Source organism: Lonchura striata, chromosome 3, assembly GCF_046129695.1.
Source record: "Lonchura striata isolate bLonStr1 chromosome 3, bLonStr1.mat, whole genome shotgun sequence".
Classification (NCBI taxonomy): domain Eukaryota; kingdom Metazoa; phylum Chordata; class Aves; order Passeriformes; family Estrildidae; genus Lonchura; species Lonchura striata.
In genome coordinates this window covers 90,296,708-90,318,547 of record NC_134605.1, presented here as the reverse complement: position 1 = coordinate 90,318,547, position 21,840 = coordinate 90,296,708, and the positions used below count along the sequence as shown (strand labels likewise).

General features: G+C 36.4%; 1 protein-coding gene across 2 annotated transcripts in view; it reads left to right on the top strand.

The window, feature by feature from the left end:
- The window catches only part of MLIP (muscular LMNA interacting protein), a 104,499-nt gene extending 83,126 nt beyond the window's left edge, over positions 1-21,373 (top strand). Inside the window, exons 12-14 of one of the 2 annotated variants that reach the window (XM_077782374.1) lie at positions 11,640-11,693; positions 19,161-19,195; positions 21,232-21,373. In XM_077782374.1, coding sequence (XP_077638500.1) covers positions 11,640-11,693; positions 19,161-19,187 — 81 coding nt within the window. In that variant the 3' untranslated portion in view covers positions 19,188-19,195; positions 21,232-21,373. Of the gene's footprint in view, positions 1-11,636; positions 11,694-19,160; positions 19,196-21,231 lie in introns of both variants that reach the window. The other variant, XM_021551162.2, reaches the window with a different exon arrangement.
- Positions 21,374-21,840: the final 467 nt, after the last annotated feature.

Here is a 21,840-nt window from a genome sequence, read left to right as displayed (position 1 = left end):
TTTTTTTACATTTGTTCCTGTTTTATTAAATTCCCCAAACATGATCATTTTATCATAGCACAGGATCCTTTAGGGATTTTCTTTTCTGTCACTTGAGCACCAGTTGAGCACCAGTTGAGCCACAGGAGGGAGATGCCCAGTCAAAGAATAACTGGTTTAATGGGACATCTACTGCATGTTTTTGTGTGTGCACTTTCATGCCAATGTAAATGTTTAGTGTAGGTCAGTTATATTGGCATGAAAGTTCAGTACCTTTCCTGGTTAACCATCAAGATCTATGAGACAAAAAATGGCGCAAGACAAGCACTTTGCTTTCTGCCCAGACTTCTTTTTTTGCGCCCATTAATTTGTTTCTGTTTACTTTTTTTTTTTTAATAGAAAATTGTCTTTTACACCCTCTGTATCCAACTGAACTGATCTCTCCAACTAAGTTCCCTTTGTGTCCTCCATCCATCTCCCTCACTGACTGTCCAAACCCTGGACTTTCAGCCACTTCTTTTCCATTGTGTGTGATGTTCATGAGAATCCTTATAGCCCCTTACAGACACAACTTTTTGTACAATAAGGTGAGCATCAAGTATAGTGTGATTCAAGATCTGTGTAGGCTATTATCCTTTTAATTCTAGGCAGAATTCAGCTGAGTCATTAGGATTCAGTGCTGGCAAGAGCTAAAGGAGATGTAGCTCAGATAAGCCCGTGTGTCTCACTGCCCTGGAGAAGTTACAGATTTCCCTTTCCTTAACACAGCTTGTGTTGGGTCTGGCTTTCTCTAGACCAACTAGGACAGGCTCCCACCACTTTTCATTCAAACTATTTCTTCTCTGCTTCTCTACTATTTCTTCTCCAGTTCTCTAAAGCAGTAATAATCTATTTCATGCCTCATGCTCAGATTAGTTTTAACATATACCCTCACTAAAGTAATGAGGTATTTATTTTTTTCTTGGTGATTGAGCAAAGGGAGACTAATCTGAGAAAAATACAGACTTTTCCAGTGGCTCTGTCATCCTGACAAGCAGTTTTCTCTTGGCAATGCAAAGTGAATGATGTTATTGCTGACATTTTTATCTTCTTTGAAACAGCATTGGAGAAGTTGGAGAAAAATCTCTGTAGAACAAGGTGTGTGGGTAACCGGGCTGGCTAATGAGCTTTGTAAGGTGAAAATTGTGTCCTATGCCTAAATTGAAGTATTTTTGATGAGCAGCTGACACAGAGTATTTACAGTACCTCAAGAGAACTCCTGCCCTAGAAAAGCATCAGCTGTGGAAGTTCATAAAAGATGCTGTTTGGAACCTCTCAGTGCATCCCTTCTATTTCCTCTTTTTCTAACAAAGAATCTGGCTGCAAATGATCAAACCTTTCTTCCAGGAGAGACTGTCCCACACTGAGATGTACAGTATACTTTGGGACACAAGAAGTTAAAATGTAGGCATTGGGTGCTGTTTCCTTAGGCTGTGTCTTCAGGGGAAGTACCAGGGTGAAATATGTGTCACTAGTTTCAGGCATGGAATGACAGGGAGTCAAGACTGCTTTGGAAAAAAGAGCAATCTCTGCAGAGAATACATGTTAATCATCTGTCTAAAGAAATACCTGGAAATGTCTTTCTCTCTCCATACTAGAAGCTTAGTTTGGGTTAATATGCAATATCCATGGTGTTTGATATTGGCCCGTCCATCCTGTGGGATTTAGAGATTTTACCATTTTACCCAATTATGAGAATGAACCAAAACTAAAACTAAAATCAGCCTTCCATTCTGTCTTTGAGACCACCTGAACAAAAGCACCTTTTCCCATCTGAGAGACTGGCTTAAAGAGAACAAAAGTTCTGTTTAAATTTTTACTGAACTAGGCTGACATATTAGGCAGAAAAGATTTTACAGTCAAATATTTTGGACAAGTTCCTGGTTCATTATTGGCATTCACATAAATAAATAAATAGTTCTTATGACCAATAAAACCATTTCTTTATAACAAAAATGGGTATTTACTGTTGTTAATGAAAACAATGCTAAAAAATCAGAAATTTGAATAGAAAGGTGAGTAAGTCAGGAAAAAGGTGTCTAAAGGTAACTAAGATAGTGTAATGTTTTGGTATATCATATCAGTTGTTCTTTGGCAAACAGAATAATCAGATGCCAATACTGGGCTATTTTAATACAAACAGAGTTGTTTTTAACCCAAAAACAAATTTTCATCAATTAGATTTTTTTAATGCTTCTGTTTTGGTCTGTAATATTAACATTCATTGATAAACAAAGGAAGATTAATTTTGATTTTGTTCTCATAATCAATATTTAGCATTTGAGTCAGTATATGCTGATAAAATTTCTAACGATATTTGCCTATTATTTCCTGTACCACCCAACTAGAATCTAAGGTAATAATGCTTTTAAAATTAAATTATTCAATTTATTGTCATAAATACTTGCAGTAGCAGAAAACATACCACAGGAGACACAGGCTAAAGTGTTGAAATTTCAAACAGTTAGACCCATTCTATAAACAACATCCCGACAGCATGGGAGTTCTTTATGTTCTCTACTAAACCTAGATTATTTTTTGTGTTAGTTCCATGAATTTTCCCGTTTCCACTTCTCATCCTTTAGGATAAGGAATAACAGTGACTCGCTGTCTCTCCAGCCACCCAGTAATCACGCGGTCAGTGTCCACAGGGTCAGTCTATGAATGTTACCTTTCTAATTACATGTGGTGTTTTGCTTCACCTTCCACTAGAGGGCAAAACCTACTGGAATAAATTCTTATAACCATTCTAATATGTTAAAAATGCAGTATTGAAAAGGGACAGGAGGTCACAGTGAATTAAGTTATTCTCCACCTGCACTATTGTTAAAAAATTACCTTAAACAATTGTTCCCTCAGAAATGGGAAATGGAAACAACAAAAACAATTAGCTGTTTCTTATACTAGGGAGACTGGATATGGTGAGGGCCTAAAGCCAGGATCATGTCATTTGTTGGCTCGGAGTATAAGATAATATCAGCTGTATTGATCTGAAATGCTTATTGAAAGGGCACTGTGGTGTTGTTTAGGCAGGCTTGACTTGGTGCCAGATTGTTTTTTTTGAAATACCTGAATCTCCATAGGTGATGAAATTACAGAGATTAAGCTGAAAGATAGACTGGGCAGTTTTTGTGGATTATAATTGCTCAAAGTGATGAAATATATAACATGTGTCCCAAATAATTTCACAATGTGGTTTTAAGATTTGATAGAGTAGGCAGTGGGAACCAAGGTATTGTGTCTCTCTCCTCACATCTGTGCACAGGCTACTTCTGAAATAAAAATGTTGTCCACTTCAGTGATCTGATTCTGCTCTTACTTGCCTTGTTATCTCTCTTGTCCTCTCCTTCCCCACTCTCTTGCCCAGCCACTAGGTGCTGCTGCACTTGTTTAAACTCCCTGGATTGAATAATTACATGATTTAAATGTTTTGTTATTAAGAAAGCTCCTCTTCCTTTTGATTGTAACAAAACAACTCAGGAAAAAGGAATTATATACAAGTATTGTAGTGATGGAGAGTCTGAGGAAATGTGGAGCTCTGTGGTTTACTCCAAAGCATGGTTCTGATGGGAGGGAATCCCTCCAGTCTTTAAGGGAATATGTGGGGTTGAAGAGCACAACCCCACACCTGGGATACTGTGTCCAATTCTGGTCCCCGCAATTCAAAAAAGATGCAGACAGGCTGGTGAGAGTCCAAAGAAGGGCCACAGATGTGATCAAAGGACTGAGAAGGAGAATCTGCCCTATGACAAAAGACTGAAGGAGTTAGGTCTTTCCTTCCTGGAGAAGGGAAGGCTCAGGGAGGACCTCCTCACAAGATCCCAGTACTTAAAAACTAGTTAGGGAGAGGACAGAGGCTTTCTCTTCTTATGGAGCCACATGGAGAAGATGAGGTACAATAGGTTCAACTAGCAGTAGGAGAGAATTAATCTTGTTATACATAATATTTGTTTTGTGAGAGGGACCAATCACTGGAACAACCTCTGTAGGGATGTTTAGAATCCCCACCACAGGTGTTTTTTGAGATATGTTTGGACAGGATGCTAGATAACCTCACCTAGGCTCTATTTCCCTCAAAAGGCTGGACCCTTCCAATTGGTGCTGTTCTAAGATTTTATGTTTTATATTTAAATACCTCTCAGGGCTGAGACTACTAGCTTTTAGAAAATTAGCTATTTTTTGAAGGAGAAAGGAATGACCTGCTCATGCAAAGAGGCAAGAAATGAATGAGTGTAACTCCCTCAGCCTCTAAGTCCCCAGTGCCTTTCAAACTTTTATTTCTGTCAGCAAGGGCTGAATTCACAATTTATGAACACCTCTGTGAAAATCTCCCTGTTTGTTAAATATTTAGCAGCACAGCCTTTGAAAATGAATTGGAGGAAGCTGCCTTTTTGCAAGGTGTGAGAAATGTTAAAAAATTACCATTTCTGTCTGGTCAGGCATTACTTATAACAGTAGCAGAGGACAAGTTCTCTTTAATGTCCAACTTCGTGCTGAAGCCAATTTAATTTTTTTCTTAAATGGTCTAAGTGGAATTTTCTTGAAACCACTAAATGCAGTCATCCCAAAAGTGTCAACTTTTCATAATCACTTGCAGGTCTCCAGACTCATAGGTAAGCAGAATATTTAAAGGGAGTCTTTATTATTTTTTAAATGAAATCTATGGTGTTTACTTCATCATTCAATTTCCTACTCATTGGAGTTTGTATTTGATTAATACTAGCATAGTGGGAAGTGACATTTTGTCAGTACAACAGCCTTTCAAGGTTGCCATGGAAAAGCACTTTTCTCCCAGACATCATCCCAACAGCTTTTATTTTCTAGAAGACAGTTTCTTTCTCTCTTTTGGACTTTGGTATTTAAATGCTGCACTTGTGTAGGTGTATTGTGGCTGATCAATTGACTATCTGTGACCCAGAAAAATTGCTTTGATATAAAAAAAGATATCAGGTAAACAAGTCAGTTCATTGGTGCTGAGCTACAAACTGGACCTCCTAGATGGGAAAATATTAATGATTCATATTTCAGTGTCTTCTTTGTGTATTATTTTTATAGCATTTCTTGGGCTTAATGATTTATTTTAATGATATAATATTTAGATGACATTTCTATAACTTTTGACTTGGTTTGATAATGCCTTCATAAAATGGGTTTAGAGCACCTGCTCAGCTCATGTTTAAAGAATGGTGTTTATCTTTAAACAATTTTTAGAAAGATCATAACTTTCTAAACATAATAAATTGCTTTATTTTAAAAGCCATTGAATTAGCAACAGAACTTGAAAGTATCTTAGGCTCAACAGCAGATCCAGGAACATGCCCCTAACATGGAGGTGTCCTAAGTCTGGCTCCACCTGGAATAACCTCAGCTACCCATTTCTCTGAAGACAGCTCCTCCAGCGATTACTGTGGCACTGCTTTTGGCCTGGGCAGTTAGACAAGTTTGAGAGCATTTCTGTCCTATTTCCAGTAGGAGAAGCTGTTGATGGTAGCACCCTGGCATTTGCACAGCACAGTGGGATCAAGCCCCAGCAGACACCTTCTATGCTTAGAAACTGAAACATGCTTCCCAGTGAACACGCCCAGGAGTGTTCAAGTTTCCTCTTGAAACATAATTACAGCAACTTCTGTTTCTTTCTGCCTTTTCCTTTATACTGGCTGTCTCTGCTAGGACAGATTAAACCAGTCTTAGGCACCAAATAGTGCTTTAAGATGTTTTGTCTTGATTCTTAGAAGCCTCTACATAATAAAAATTTAAGGGAGTTCATCCTTATATCTGGCTTTCTAGGGTGATGGCATCTAGCCTTCTGCATAGTGGATTTCAGACAGACATTTTTTATGCAATAAACATTCCCAAATATAATAGAAATTCTGTTCCTGGCTAACAACCCACTTCTGAGAACAGAAGCAACGCAGAGGTAAAGGTTCTTATTATCAACATTAGCAGAATTATGTAATTGAGTGAAGAATACCAAACCAGATTTGGTGTGTATGAAACCTGTATGAGAAGCATAAATTATACTTGTGCACTTCTAATTGAAGACAGTGAAAAAGCAAAGCCTGAAGGAAAAAGAAAATCATAATTATTGGAAACTATCCCAAAGCAGCCAGAGCTATACAGACATTCTTATTGCAAATATTTCTATAATGTATACTGTGAAATACAGTCTTAATTAATTTCAGTTTCACTTATATTAGATAAAAGCATAAAATATAACGAGTTCTGGTGAAATTCCAAGGATATACTCAGATCTTGAATTCAGGAAGTCAGTATTTACTGATTTACAGAGATATTGCGAACTAGCCTTTTCTTTTTCTCAGTTAAAACTAGATATAATTTTACTAGTTATACTATGGGCAGAATATGTTCTTAATGCAAATTTTTATATAATAGGTGACAGTTACAGATGTGGACTCTTGAAAATTCACTAAAAGTTTCTGGTTTGAACTTGAAGTAGCTAAGGTTAAAGATCTCTTGCACCAGAAACTTGCTCAGAAAACGGGGAGTTTTCAGTTTAGCAGCTAATCTGGTAATAAAATATGTGGGGGAAAGTCAGCTCTTTAAAATTAAATCCAATTCATTTCACAGTGTCACCTGGAAAGCAGTTAGACTCTGGATGTTTTCATTCAACAAGAAATGAGCCCCTTCCTTGGGCAGGAAGCATCTAAGCAATGACTATTTTGATGAGTCCATAAATAGTTCACAGTCAATATGCTGAGGGAAATTTCAAACACTTTTGTTGTTGGAAATTCTGACATTTTTCTTTCCAATATAGATTAAATTTTGAAAATATTTGAATACTCCAGAAGTCAATATGCACCTTTTGGGTTACATGAGCTAACTCAAAGCAGATAGCTCTAATCCATGTGAAGAAGATGTTTGTCTTTGCTGCCTTACCCTATGGATGTGTAGGTTGTGGTTCTCATGCCTCAAGTCTTCATCATGGGTCTGGAATCCTTGCTGGCCCCTAACTCCCATAATCACCAATAGTGAAATCAGCCCTGCAAGGAACTGCAGTGCTTCATTAGCACACAGCAGAAAATAGAGGCTCTTAACATGATTGCCACAAAGTGGGTAGTGAAATGCATCTTAGTATTTTATGGAAGTGATCCAAAATGAAACATCCAATACAGAAAACACAGTATTATAGTTGCAGATGGAATTGAATGCTTCATTTTAATTTTCTAAATTACTAGCAAGAATTTGCAAGAGAAATCAAAATATTTTGCAGAAAGCTTTTTTTTTGTTGTTGTTGTTAGTATTTTTCATTGAAAAATAATTTTGGCAGAAAATCCTCAGTCAAATCCATCATGGACTGTCCCTGCATGTGAAGTAAAACTCAATCCGGGAAAAAGCAGCCCAAGGAAAATTAGTGCACTGCTGAGCTTGCATGCATCTCCCTCCCACTCCATTTATAGATAAGGAAATGCTACTGCAAAGCCCTGTAACTCTTCTGGCCTCTGGTATTCTCTGGTGTGAAGGTGCCCGAGAAGCTGTGGGTGCCCTGTTCCTGGAAGTGTTCAAGGCCAGGGTGGATGGGAATTTGATCAAGCTGGTATAGTAGGAGGTGCTTCTGCCCATGGCAAAGGGGTTGGAACTTGGTGATTTTTAAGGTCCCTTCCAAACCAAACCTTTCTATGGTTTTATGATTCATTCTATTTAGATTCAAAACTCTCAGTCTCACTGCACTCTGGTGACCTCTGGGCCTGAGTCTGGAAAGAGCCTGTAGGGAAACCATGCCTGCCTGAGAGTTGTTTCTTTTTTGCTGGTACTTCCAGTACCTGGAAAGAGTTTTGAAATCTTCACAATAAAAGCACACGGCTACAATAGTGTATAATAAGAATTTGCAGGTCTGTCACGATGGTTTACTGCAGAAATCTGAAGGCACATTGTAAATCTGTAATGAGATCACTATTTCAACTTTACTTTTCCTTTTCATAGAGGTACAAGATGCAAAAGAATTTGGTGCTTAAGGACTGAATCTTTAAAATAGATTTTATCCTGTGTCATTTCAGAGACTAGAGACATTATAATCATAAATTGACCCATTACATTCTATTGTTTTCTTTCCCCTTAGTTGAAAGTGTTCCTTTCTCTGCTTCTGAGGGTGGTTTACAATTTATTGGTACTGAGTATTTCCTGTTCATTGTCACTCAGATAAAGCAAAGAGACATAAAACTTGTATGAAAATATTTGCTTGCTGTATGTGTTTAAATTAAAGTTTTTAGTCTTTGAGAAATTAGTTGTTTTTCCTATTGTGAAGGAATGTATCTATGTTTAATAGGGGTTTAGATTACCTAATTTATTTTCAAAGGGGATTAAAGACTCAACAGAGTAGTGTAAATGTGAATGTTCTCTGGTTACTATAGTTGAAATATTCTTACTTCCTATGTATATCTCTCACTGGTTCCAGTTTTAAGCTGGTGCCTCAATTAGCAAAGGTTGCACACCCTCCAGAGAGTGACTTAGATTTATGAAAAATGTCTTAACACTGAGAACAATTTACAAAGATTTATATTAGTTCAGAGGGAGCTGTGATTCATAGCACAGTAAAGATCAACTGACCTTTTAAAGGCAAATATGTCTTGCTGATTACAGAACTAAATGAGCAAAGGTCTAATGAAGATATTATATAACCACCTCTTTCTAAGACTTGTCTTAGTCTGTAAGAGGTTATTTTGGGCAGGTGTATAATTTCTCTTTGAAATTGCATGCTGCAAGTATTTATATATTGTAAACATACTCTGCTCTCCTCAGTACAATTTTGCAGCCAGAAATGCAGATTTGTCTAGTTTGCTCTTTTACTGTTCTTAGAAATAATGAAGAAAAAATGCCACATTAAGAGAAATCTGAGTAACATCTGGAAAAGTTAAAAATTGTTGATTAACCTTGTAAGAGTAATGCAGAAATTTTTAACTGTCACAGGAAAAAAGAATAGTAATTATAAAAGCAATATTCATCTCCCACCAATAGACACAATATTTTCACATTTGCATAGGAGATAGGGCTTTGACCTGAAGATGAAAGAATGCCAATGACAGAGTTTGATGAGGTCTCACTGATACTACACACCCATAAAAAGTACAAAGTCCTACTTGCGTTCACATCTCTGATCTGGTGGACACATGCACATTCCTGTATGACTCTGATGGGTGATAGTCACACAATGTCTACTAAGAAAGGGCTAATCCAGCCTCATTCTGCCTACTTCATATTCTGGTACTTTGAAGTTGGCTGTTTCATGTGCAGTCAAGAGCACACAAAAAAAATTCATATATTTAAGATAAAATCAGGAAGGAAAGAACAAGATTCTGTAGCCTTTTGCTTAAACTCATTACGGATATGGGACATTTTCTACAGCAAGACAGACACATTTTGGTTTATACTGACACTTGATAGAAATAACACAGGTAATCAACCTCTGGGTCTTCAGGTTGATGTCACCCAGGCCAGGGCATTTGTTTCCTTTGCAGATGGTAGAGGTAGAATTGTATGATTTCAGGCAAGATCTGAACACCTTTCTTTCAGAGACCTGCAAGACTGAGTGTTATTTCAGCAGAAAAAAGGTGCAGCACTTGATTTATATGTTCCATATTCACTAAAGTACTGCTTAAAGTTCTTTATAAATGAGCCATATGTGACTTCCTTAAGACTAGACCCACCTGACTAGTAGAATGCATAGACTCTTCTGTGATAACTTCAAGGTGTTTTGGTCAGAGAAACCTTGTGGAAACACCTAGAACTCTATATTGTTGACTAACTATTTTTCTTCATTATTATTTGGTGAATTCCTTGCTTCTTTTAATTAAATATCTCAAAACAATTAATATTAAGAGTTTCTCTCCAGAAAATAGAAATAATTTTCTTCCCTATGGAGAGTGTCACACAGTTTGGATCTTTAGTTTGAAAAGAGGATGCTAACAAAATAAAGGAAGCCAATATATTTATTGGACAAAAAAAGGTAATTACTTTTGTCAGGTCTAAGGATGGACTTGAGACCTCATATTCAAGAAAAAAGGTAAGGCAGAATCATGACTCAGAGGGGCATTTCAGGTTAAGAGGGCAGGCAGTGACTACCAGCAAGAAAGGCCAGGATGAGATAACACAATAGAAGAGCATTTTTCATTGATTTTCTCTCTGTACAATTTGAGAAAAAGAGCTGTTCCACTCTCAGGTCACTGCCTGACTAGGGCACTTTTCTTTCTTGTGAGCAGTGGAGAATTCTTCTCAGAGGGCTTATCTGTACATCAGAAAGTGAACAACAATACTTTCCTTTTTCTCTTTGTGGTTGACCCTGCTTACTTTGCCTGGGATGCAGATGTGCCGTATTCTGATGAGGCAATGAATATCATCTCTAAGGTTTCTTTCAATGGAATACACTTGCCAAGATGCCAGAGGTGCTGCTAGAACTATGTAGCTGTGTCTCATCAAGTATTGCCTAGGCTTGGTAATCATGGGATGAGGGGTTTGGAAGCAGAAGTTGTGTTCCATGCAGACCATCAAACACCTCCTGTGTGTGCGGCAGCAGGGCGTGGGGTAAGGTCTGGGGGATGCCTTGGCCTGATTGACACTGGGAGCCACATGGGTGTCAGAAGGAGGGATGTTGACACTGAGAGGATCTAGGCACCTTACCCCTTCCTTACCATTCTTTTGCCCAAATGTATTCTTTTATAAAAATCTATTGAATAAATAAAATTGTTGTCTAAAGTTGTTCCCTTTTCATTTTTGGGAATAATAATCACAGAAAAAGTTAAACAGTTAAAACCTTCTGTTGTCACTAAAGTAGATTCCTTCTTCTCTGGGAAGAAATCAGGGCAAATTTACAAAGAAAGAGAGAAATATATAACATATCCATAAAGCGATTGCAGAAAATTAGAGTATATTCTACTTAAACATATTTTTTTGTGTACATGGCCAGTTTAGCAGTTCAGTTTTGCTTCTCAAAAAGCACAGTGTAAAAATCAATTTTCTTAGAAGAGCAATATTTTTAAGCAATACATAATTTGATGATTTACTATTTGATCTAAATGCCAAAATAAATTAATGCCTTTGATACACTGAAAATAGCAGCTTTCTTCCAATCTTTTGGAAAATTCTCAAGCACCAGCATCTCAAAACTTTCAGCAACCTTTTCTTTAAACATGATGTCTCTGTGTCACTCTATAAAAAAATGTCACAGGCTTAAGATCTTAACACTGCCTTTATAAACTCCACCTGATTTACCTGCATTCTAATTAAATTCTCATTGAAGTTGGTATGGTTCTAGTTTTAAATGACTTTAGGGGCATTATCTCATACGAAACATATCATAAAGTAGGCACTTTTGCTGGGATTTTTACTTGAGATGTCTCTTTGAAATTCAAAAGGAATTTATCCCTTCCCCACCCTTTTAAATATGGGAATATAATATAACAGAAAATAGGCCATACCTTGAAATAGATTTTAATACAGACAAGGAGTAATGAGTCTGCTGAACACAGATTTCATTGCCTTGTTATTCTTAGTATGTTTTAATTTTAAATTTTAGTGATATTTTATATAGAAATTGAACTGATAATGGATTTCTTTTTTCTGTGTTTAACCTCATGCTCTGTCCAACCTGTGACATCTTGGCTCAGCAGCCCAGTCTTTCCATGGTGCCTATTCCAGAAAATGAGATGCTCATCTCCAAGGAGGTAATCAGTTGACATTTAATGGGTTTAAAGATTTGCATGCTAGCTTTGTCTTCTATTTGTATAGCCCATATAAGGTTGATCAGTAAAAATGTGCTGAGCTTCCAAACCTGCTTTTTTTCCAGTGCAGAGGCTGCATTAACATTAATTGTTCTCAATGATCAATGAAGAAAGAAGCCCAAGAGTTGTTTTGCCAACTGTGTTGCTTATGTGAATTTGAAATAACAGTAAAATTTATGCTTCAAGTTCCTAAAGTGTGCTGTTGGGATGTTAGCAAGTGGGAATGGTTAAATTATGCTGTTTGTTAAATAATGCAGACATATTTAAATAACACATTCCACAATTTTCAGTCACTGATATGGCTTCTGTTTTAAATACCAGGTACTAAAACAGCTACCAGAGGCACTTAGGATAGTTATTAAGAATTTAATAAAAGGCAGTCAAGAAAACATAAAATATAGATTTTAACCAGTATCAAAATTCAGTGCCAGTTTTTTGTTTGTTTGTTTGTTTTGAAGAAGGCTAAAAAACTTTCTTGACATCTAAAATCAGTTGCCAATTCCCTACTGCATTTATGTGTCTGAATTGTAGGACCATAGTAGTTACCACCCTAGACAACTTATTCAGTGAGAGAAGATGCAATCTATTAGTCATTATCAATTTTCTCTTGAGACAGAGCATATAGAAAATTAAAAAGATTCAGCTGGTACTGGCAAGTATTTTTTTTCCAACAAAATCATGAGCATGAAGATGAATTATAGCCTCAGTGTTGGAATAAACATATGTAATTCAATTAACTATCACACTCCTTACTCTGACTTTGGAATGTAAAAGGACATTGCTCATTATAGGATATTTTCAATACTATTTTAGAAATTCACCTATGAAAGCATAATTTAGTACCAATAATGACACAACAATGAATTTTTTACTACCAAGACCTCTTTTACCAGGTGCATTCTCACAGTTATTTCACTAGTTTTTTAACAAATGTAAAAATACAGATAGGAATGATAATTACATATTTGTAAACAGTTTGGTTTTAATTTATTATTTTAAAATTAGATTATAGTTTGTCTGAAAGCAGCCACGTGATAATTTAAATAAAAGAAATGGACGTTTTCCAGTCATTTTTACCAAATGAGTAACTTCCTTTTAGTTTTGAAAAATATTGTGGGAGTTTTGGGGTCAAGCTCTTCACATTTTGGAAATGGAAAATTTGCCTGAATTCTGCGTTTGTTGACATCAATATATCCTCACAGTTTATCTCAGTTTCCACTGAAAAAAAAAAAATAAGGGGGGAAAAAGATAAAAATGAAAAGAGGTTGATATCTTAGTGGTTGGGTGGATCAACAGTCTGCAGTTCTGCATCAGGAGGACATAGGCATGACCGTAGCCTCTTGTTCTCATGTGCATTCCTGGCCTCTCTGCACAGGGTGCCAGGGACATAGAGCTATTTCATATCTCTTTTTGTTTGAATCTCCATCACAGCTCTCCAAATCTCCTCCTTTGTTCCTTGCCTTTGACATTTCTGCTTGTTTCTGCACCATCAATCCCCTTTCCTCTGCCTCCCAGGAGCCACTTCAGGTGTTACAATGTGTGCTATGGAACTTTTCAAAGAGAAACCCAAAATGCCCTCACAAAGTGAAGTTAGACCAAGAATACCTTTCAGATCTTCTCAGTTAGGTTGTTGTTTTTTCTTTTTTTCCCCATCTCAGCTGTAAAGTTTTGGAAATATTATTGAAGTAATGGTGTGCCATTAGAAGACAGTGAGAGGGATTACACAGTTCTGAGGATAAATTTGTTTTTAAGATTAAGCAGATTTTCAGTACACCAGGAACTCTAAAACAGGTATATATACACATACATGTATACATGTGTATTTGTATAAGTGTGTATGTATATATTTGCAGCCTCTGATCATGCAGATGATTTTCCTGTATTTGAAAATAGAGGGAAGCAAACAGATAGATGCTTGTGTCTCATCTTTCTGCTACAAAATTTGCACATTAAGGAAAAATATGGCAAATCTAATGTAAAGACAGATATTTTCAAAGAGAAATCTTTGAGACAAGACACATAATTTAACTAATGCATTATTAAGATCAATTCAGAAAGTGAAGGATCGTGTAGTGACATAGTAAAGTCAGAAACAAAAAAAGTGCAAAATTCCTTTGGTTAGAGGCCAACTTGGTCTGTTCCAAGGCAGGTAAAGTATATTAAAACTGTCTTCTAAAACTTTCCTTATATTTTAAACAAACATTTTGAACAGAATTTCTATCTACCTTTTTAAAAAAAAGCTTAAATGTAGTACAACAATGGGAGAATTTGTACCATGGCCCATAGAACAACTATATCTGATGAAATTGTAGTTGCATTTATAAGGACCAAAGACAATTGATGGGAAAGAAGATTTATGAGTGCTGTTATCAGTACATTTTGTATTTCCTTTGATTAATGTCTTATTGGATGACTTCCAGTAAAGGTAGGTAGAGACAAATAATTAACTTTAAAGTTGAAAAAAAAAGTGTCAGATAGCATTTTGTACAGCTGAGCAAGCTCACTATTTGTGCTGGTTCCCTGGGGGCTGTCACTAATGATTATTTTGCCACTATGACTAAGAGGTGGACTTCAGCCCATGTAGAAATATCAGGAAGAATTATGTCAGGCTCAGCACAAGCTGCTTGGGAAGTAACATCAAGAAAGGACACATTTACTGTTTTCTCTATTACAAATGAAAAAAAAAAAATTTTATAGAACTATTTAACTCACTTGTACAGAGCAAATGATCTAATATTTTCCCAAATTTTTAATCTCATTTTTAGCAGGAGGAGGTGAGCAGGGCACATCATGCTGGCCACATGAAGGCTGAGCAACCTCTTTGTATGTTTAATGGGTGTCAGAGAAGACACAAATGCATCTAGAGATGCATTTTTAAAATTCTTTTTCATTTTTTTCATTCATTTTTTCATTCTCAGTCAAGAAGGACTGAACAAAGGCATGTGTTTCCCTTGAGATCTATTTCTGGAAATGGAAGTATAGAGCACTGATACCCAGAAGATCAACATTTATGCTGTCTTGGAGACAGACAGGAGAGCAACACAGAACTAGGAGCAGCTCAAATTATTTGGGACAGACTTCTTAGCTGACCTGAGGGTAGTGGCTTCTTGGAGATAAGTTGTTGTCAAGCTGTCTCTGAAAAACTAACACATTTTCACCATTTTCTCTTTTATGTGGTTGAGTTTTCAGAACTGTATGTTATAATGCTTTCCCTTTCTAGTGCATTAAGAAAAACAAGGCAGGTCTTTGTTGATGATTTTTAAAATCACACCATCTTTCAGGCACCTGTGTTGTTCCTTTTTATTTGGGAACCTATTTTGGCTCTAGGAACAGTTTATACTGAATGTCCACTTTATGAGTTTCATAACCCACAAATCCTTACCTAATTTAATATGTCTTTTTTTTTTTTTTTTTTTTTTTTTTTTAATCAGTGAATTCTGTTTGGATGATGAACTGATTAGGAAAAAAATCTGCCAAGTCATAAGCCCAATATTACTCTTACTGCTATCATGAGACCCTTAGATCATTCTCCTATATTATCTAAATTATTGTCTACCCTCTTTATCTAAAATTATATATAGGCCCATACTTAACTTTCCTGCAATGTTCTTCCCTCAGAATGAGAAAGTAAGTGTGATTTGTGCAGTTCCAAAAAAACCCAAATGGGTGGGCAGACGCTCTGTGAAATGTAAACACCTCTAGGAAGGAGTGAGAGAGGAAATGAGGGAAATGTGCTGCTAGTTTCTCCATAGTAATTTGTTTTCCTCAAAACAAAGTATTCACTGGAAATAATAACAAAAAACAAACAAATCAACAAACAAAATGGAGGTACCTTTGTATTCAGAAGAATAGCATTAGTGTAATTTTAGCATCATTCTGTTACGGCATGTACCAAGTAAGACCTATGACTTCCCTGTGAAAATAAGAAAATAAATTAGTGATACTCTCCTCCTTATGAAATCCTCCTCTACAACCAGTGCATTTTAAATTGAGGAGGTCTGAAGGATACTTTTTGAAAGATAACTCAGCAATATGCCAATAATTTCTGATACCTACTGTCTTCCTTCCAAGTCAAGGTAGTGTTTGCTCAGGCTATGATGTGTGAATGGTGTTATAATCAGTCTCAGAATTTTAGAGTCAGAACCTTTTGTTGGGCATATGTACCTGTATAATCTGAAAAAAACCCATTGTGTACAGGGGCTAAAAGTATGTCCTCATTACCCTTATTCATCTATGATTTACAAAATCCCAAGTCTACAATTACAATTACTAATAAATTACTAACTACAATTACCAATACAGTTATTTCAGGTCCATGTAATCTTTTTCTGCAGTTGAGTAACTAATTACTGTTTTATCTGTTTGTTCATGAAAGATCTGCAATAGCTACTTGAGAAATCAATAGAATTTCTAAAGTCAACATTTATAAAAAGACTCTATGAGAGAAAGCTGATTCTATTGACTTCAGTGGTGACAGGGTTTTACCTGCTGTCTTTTGTGCAAAGTAACAAAAGTTCTTGAAATTTGAAATTCTATGAAAATGTCAATATGGTCCAAAGTTCTGTTAGTCTTTATTTACTTAAGGAGTGTTCCTGCTCAGAAGTCAACAATAGTATTAATCATTGATAGATTCTACATATAAGAGGAAAATGTACCCATTTTATGAAAATGTCCTTGTACTACAGAATTTATATAAAGTGTTTTACTTTAAACAAAAGCTCCAACCTACATGGCATTATCACAGCAAAGCAATGTTCTTCCAGTTAAACACCCTCCTCACTGGGCCCTGAATTATTCTGTAATGATTCAGCTCTTGCATACTGCTCAATACCTTTTCAACTTGTAAAGAAGATTCCAGCTTGTCAAAGCAAGGGCCTAATGGAAGTAGAGAGAACTCCACTGGAAACACTCCCACTCAAAGGTCAAGTTTATGCAAATACCTACTTTTTCCACTTGGCACTGATAGATCTTTCCAGACATGTTGGGGAAAAAAAGACAGTGTTGCTCCTTGTGCCTTCCTGGGAGACAGAAGCATGGGCTCTTCATGTGTCACATCACAGATGTACTCTTCAGTTCTTGCTTTCAATCTTGCACAAGTTTGCAGCCTTGTTCCCCAGACAGTGGAGAGCTGGTGTAGGCTTGTATGGCAGAACATTGCTGCCCCTTCCTCTCTGGAGTAGGGGTCTCACTGCCCTGAGTTTATTTTGACCAAGCCAAGGAGTGCAACCCTAAGCTCTCTCCATAGATTTATAGCAGTTCATTTAGCTGAAAATTTAATGAACCTTAAAATGAACATTAAATGTGGAATAATTACTGTTTTTACCAAAGGAGTAGAATTTTCAGGTGTTAGCGGTGACAAATTCATTAACCTCTAAACTGAATAGGCCACTGAAACAGTAAACTGTTGCCTTCTGATATTTATAAATAGAAAGGCAGGTCCAAACAATGCACGCTTCTAAATTCTCAAATAAAAACTTCAAATATCAGCAGGCAAACTTTCTAGTTACTTTTTACTGAACAGTGCTTTATTTTTTGTTTTTCTTTAAGATTTTATATGTTCAACAGGAATTTTATTTTTCAGCAGGTATTTGGGCAATATTTTAGTCAGCTTCAATTATATCTTCTTTTTTTAAGTAAAAACTTTCAGTTATAGCCTTGAAAGGGCATATAAGATCACCATGCTGTAAAAAGGAGAAATCATTATGTGTATTTATAGAATTTTATTTGTATGTTGATTGCATAAAAATAATAACTGTAAATACATTAGTGTTATAAGTTTGCATTTAAAAGTCTGAAAGGGCAGTAATATAAAAATGATAATGAGAAAGTTTGAAATATCAGTATGTGACTCAAACTGCAGTTTGAATCTAATTCTGCCTGGCATTAAGAAATAGCTGTTGTTATTGCTCCCCTTCAAAGAATGGCAGGAGTTCTGAGAAATATTTTTAGAGGAAAAGAACTTGCCATGAGTAGCCAGTTAGAATATAGTTATAGGCTGAAGATTTTTTTTTAAATTATACAATACTTAAGTAATGCATAAGTAATTAGAATAATAGAAGCAGATAAAAATTAGCTATAGTGTTTGACCACTCTTACCATACAAAATATTTTTCCTTTTGGCTAATTGAAATTTCCCCACTTACTGCCTTGTTTTCTTTCACCATGCTAATCTGAGCTGTAATTAAACCTTTCTTAAATGTCTGGAAAGGGAAAACAGATACCACTTAGTCTACTTTTTAGGTGAAACAAGTGCTATCTGTAGCCACCCCTCATCTGTCACACATCTTTCCCAGAAATCAGTGAACACTTGTAAGCATCCTGATAGTTGTCCATTGGTTTCCTCTACTTGCTTGAAAAAGCAAAAACTATATTTATCGTGAGGGCTCAATAATGGAAAATATGTTCCAGATGCAGCCTCGCTAGTGCCCAGCAGAGCGGGATAACTTCCTTCAACCTGCTGGCTATGCTCTGATTAATGCAACTGTACATGAGATTATCCTTCATCACAACAAGGCTGGACTGATGCCCATTCTGTGTGGTGTCAGACCTCACGGCCCTCTCAGCAGAGCTGCTTCCCAGTCAGTCAGTCAGTCAGTCAGTCAGTCAGTCACTGTCCTGTACCATTGCATGGGTTATTCATTTCCTCCTTCTATCCCTCCTTGTCCCCTGCTCCATGCAGGATTTGGTATTTGCCTTTGTTCATGGATCTTCTGCTAGCCTGTTCCTCCAGTATGGCAAAGTCCCCCAGAATGGGAGTCATACCCTTGGCATATGAGTCTCTTTTGTCCTCCAAATTAGGAACATCCACAGACTTCCAGGACATGCAGGTTTTCAGATCTCTGATGGAGACATCACCGTAGCATCCTCTGAAATACCACCTGGAGCAGAGATTTTGAACTGTTGAGTACTATCTTTTTAGACCAGCGTCCCAGATAGGGACAAGCTGCATTGGTTCACCCTGTAGTCTGTCCTACTCCTTGGTTTGTGTGCCAGGCTATTATAGAAGACTGGCAAAGTCCTTGCTAAGGGGGAGGCAAGCAATGCCTGTGTCACATGGATGCAAGGGCAGCCACATTCTCTGTTCTCCAAGAATGAGGTTCAAAAAAGAAGTGGAAAATCTAAAACCAATGTGAATCTGGTATGTGATTAGTCAAGGTGATACTTGTCTGTTGAAATTTGCTGTGGTCAGAAGAATTCCTCAAGAATGTCAATGCATGAAAAATCATTCCTGGTTCAGTAAGCAGAGCTATAAATTAAGAGTGCAGCAAACCAGTGATTAAAAAAAAAAACAAAACAGAGAAGTGCTGTATGGAGTTTTCAACCAGTTTTTACAACTATTCCTGCATAACATTTGCAGTTTTTATTTTCCTCTTCACTTTGTTTTCACTTTTTATTTTCATTTTTCTATAGGTTTCCAATGAAAGAGGTTCTGTTTAGATATGATGGTGAGTATTACTATTTTTTAAAAATCTGATTACAGTCAAAGTTTGAATATGTAACTACTTTGGTGTCACTTTATCAAATTTTTATCATTTTAGTTGAAAAGATGATAGGATGTTTTAGGTACACAATTCAGTATTTGGATAATAAGATGGCTATATTTGGTGGATTATTTTCTATGAATAATTAACAATGCAGAATAATTCCAATTCTTAGCATGACAGAATAAAGTCACAATAGAATTAATTTTAAGTGGGGTTCCATCAAAAGGTTGGAAGAAATTGAGGTACACTCTGGAATTAGATTGTGAAAAGATGTCAGGGAAATAAGATGAATATTTTTATATTTGAGCACATAACCACGTATTGCTTTTAAATGAATGGTTTGCAAGAGTTAAACAGTACCACATTGCAAATAATTCACCATGCTTAAGAGCTGACTTAATGTAGTACTTAGCAAGAAAGGCCAGCAAATAGGTGATACTGAAAAGGCTGAAAGGTTCAACGCCTTTTTTCCTTCCTTGTTTCAGTCTTCACACAAAAAAAAAATTATATATATATATATGACTAGAAGTTTATTTTAATTATTATTAAGAATTTGAGAGTAGGGCCATGGAGAGAAATGGAAAATAACACCTGAAGGAATACTGATGTAAATTGGAGTATTCAGGATGGAACAGCCTAATGAAATTTACCCTTACAATACTTAACCTAAGCAATTTCTCAAACACTGATTAACAGGAGTAAATTCCCAGAAAACTGGAGAACGGTAAACACAATGTTCTATCTAAGTAAAAGAGGAAAGGAAAATCTAAAGAACCACAGAAAATTCAGTCCTAACAGCATTTCCAAGGCACTGGAACAAAGTATTAAACATCTAGAGAATGGTAGGAAGATAAGATTATTTGCACAGGGACACATCAGAAACAAATCCTATCAAGTTGATCTCATTTCCTTCTGTGACAGCAAAGCAGAAACAAGGGTGTGTTTTATACACATCTTCAGTGTTGTCTCACATGACATCCCTAAACAAGCAAAGCAGATATGGCCTAAATGAAATTCATATAAGGTAGATAGGTACTTGATTGGAAAGCAGAACTCTGAGAAGAGTTATTTGCTGCCTGAGTGGGAGAACATCTCAGTGACTTCCAGAATGCTGTCTTCTAGCTTTAGCACTACAAAATTTTGCTATTAATTACTTTCTCAATGACATGGACAATAGCCTTACCCAATTAACAGATAATGCCCACTTGGGAGGATCTGCAAGCAGCATGGAAGCCAGGATTTTAATTCAGAAAAATCCACTTACATTAAAAGAATGGCTTGAAATAAATATGATACAATTGATTGAAGAAAAATACAAAGAAATATGAAGGGTGCAGACAGAAAAATAATGAAAATAATACTTCAGTTGAGAACCTGAGGATAATAGGGGAGGAAAAACTGAGTCTGAGTAGAATAGGTGATGCTTTCAGGGAGATGTTGAAAGGAATGCTTATAATATGATGAAGATAATTGCTTTTTTCCCCCACTATTAGTGTAAAATCAGTGGCATAGGATGTGGGAAACAAATGGGAGATTTAGAAAAGATGCAAAGGCTTCAGTGTCTTCACACAGAAGATAAGAAATAAGGACAGAGTAGAGGCACAGCAGTTTCTATCTTCATAATTGACTATTATAAAGGGATATTAGTCACTTTTCCATCTTTCGTATGAGTAGGAGAAAAAGAAATGGGTCTAAATTTCAGGGAGAGAGATTTAGTTTGAATTTGAACAGTTACACTTTTGTGAATGTAAGTCTGAAAAGCAGTTTGCCTCAGGCTGCTGCAAAGACAGGCAAGTTTCTCACAAGATAAATCTGGTCTGCCAGCTCTCATCTTCTCCCACAACTATAGGAGAAACAAGGTGGCTGAATATATCTTTTAGGTTGCGGTTTTTGTCTGTGAAACTATGAATTCTATTTGTTAGCCAGATCATCAGGTTGTATAAACTAAGTGACCTCAGTGTGTGTTATGCATCTTACTAATCTGTATTCTTTTGCAGAATCAAATTAGGATCAAGAGCTAAAACTGAATTTTGAAGCCTGTTTCTATATTAAGAAGGAATCCACAGCACCAGTCTTATTTAAAGCACCATTTAAAATATTGCTTCAGGTATGCTAGTTGCAAGGCAGTAATAACAATCAAATCTTATGTACTAGCATAATTAACCCCAGAAATACACACATGATTATGCCATTTCTTAAAATGCTTGCTGATTTAAAAGATGCCCAATATAACACAGTGTATTTTCTTTAGAAATAATATAAATGTTGAAATTAAATAAAGCTGTATTTTTGTTGCAAAGTGTTTTTTTGTGATTCTTGTTTTTTACTCCTGTAAATCTGGCTTCATGGGTTTCAAATAGCTGAGAGTAAATGCCAGCATTGCTGGGAAAGGAATTCTCCTGTGTGCTTAAACTTGGTCACATTTTGCCACCACAAAGACGCATCTATTTTGTGAAGTAGTCCAGGGATTATTCACGTTGGTGTCAGCACCCACAGCAGTCAGCAGTGACCATGCACAGTGATTTCCCCCTGCCATGCAATATTCACAGCCCCTTCGACCCTGCTGGGGACTCAGTGCTGGCAGAATTACTGTTGGCACTCCTGGC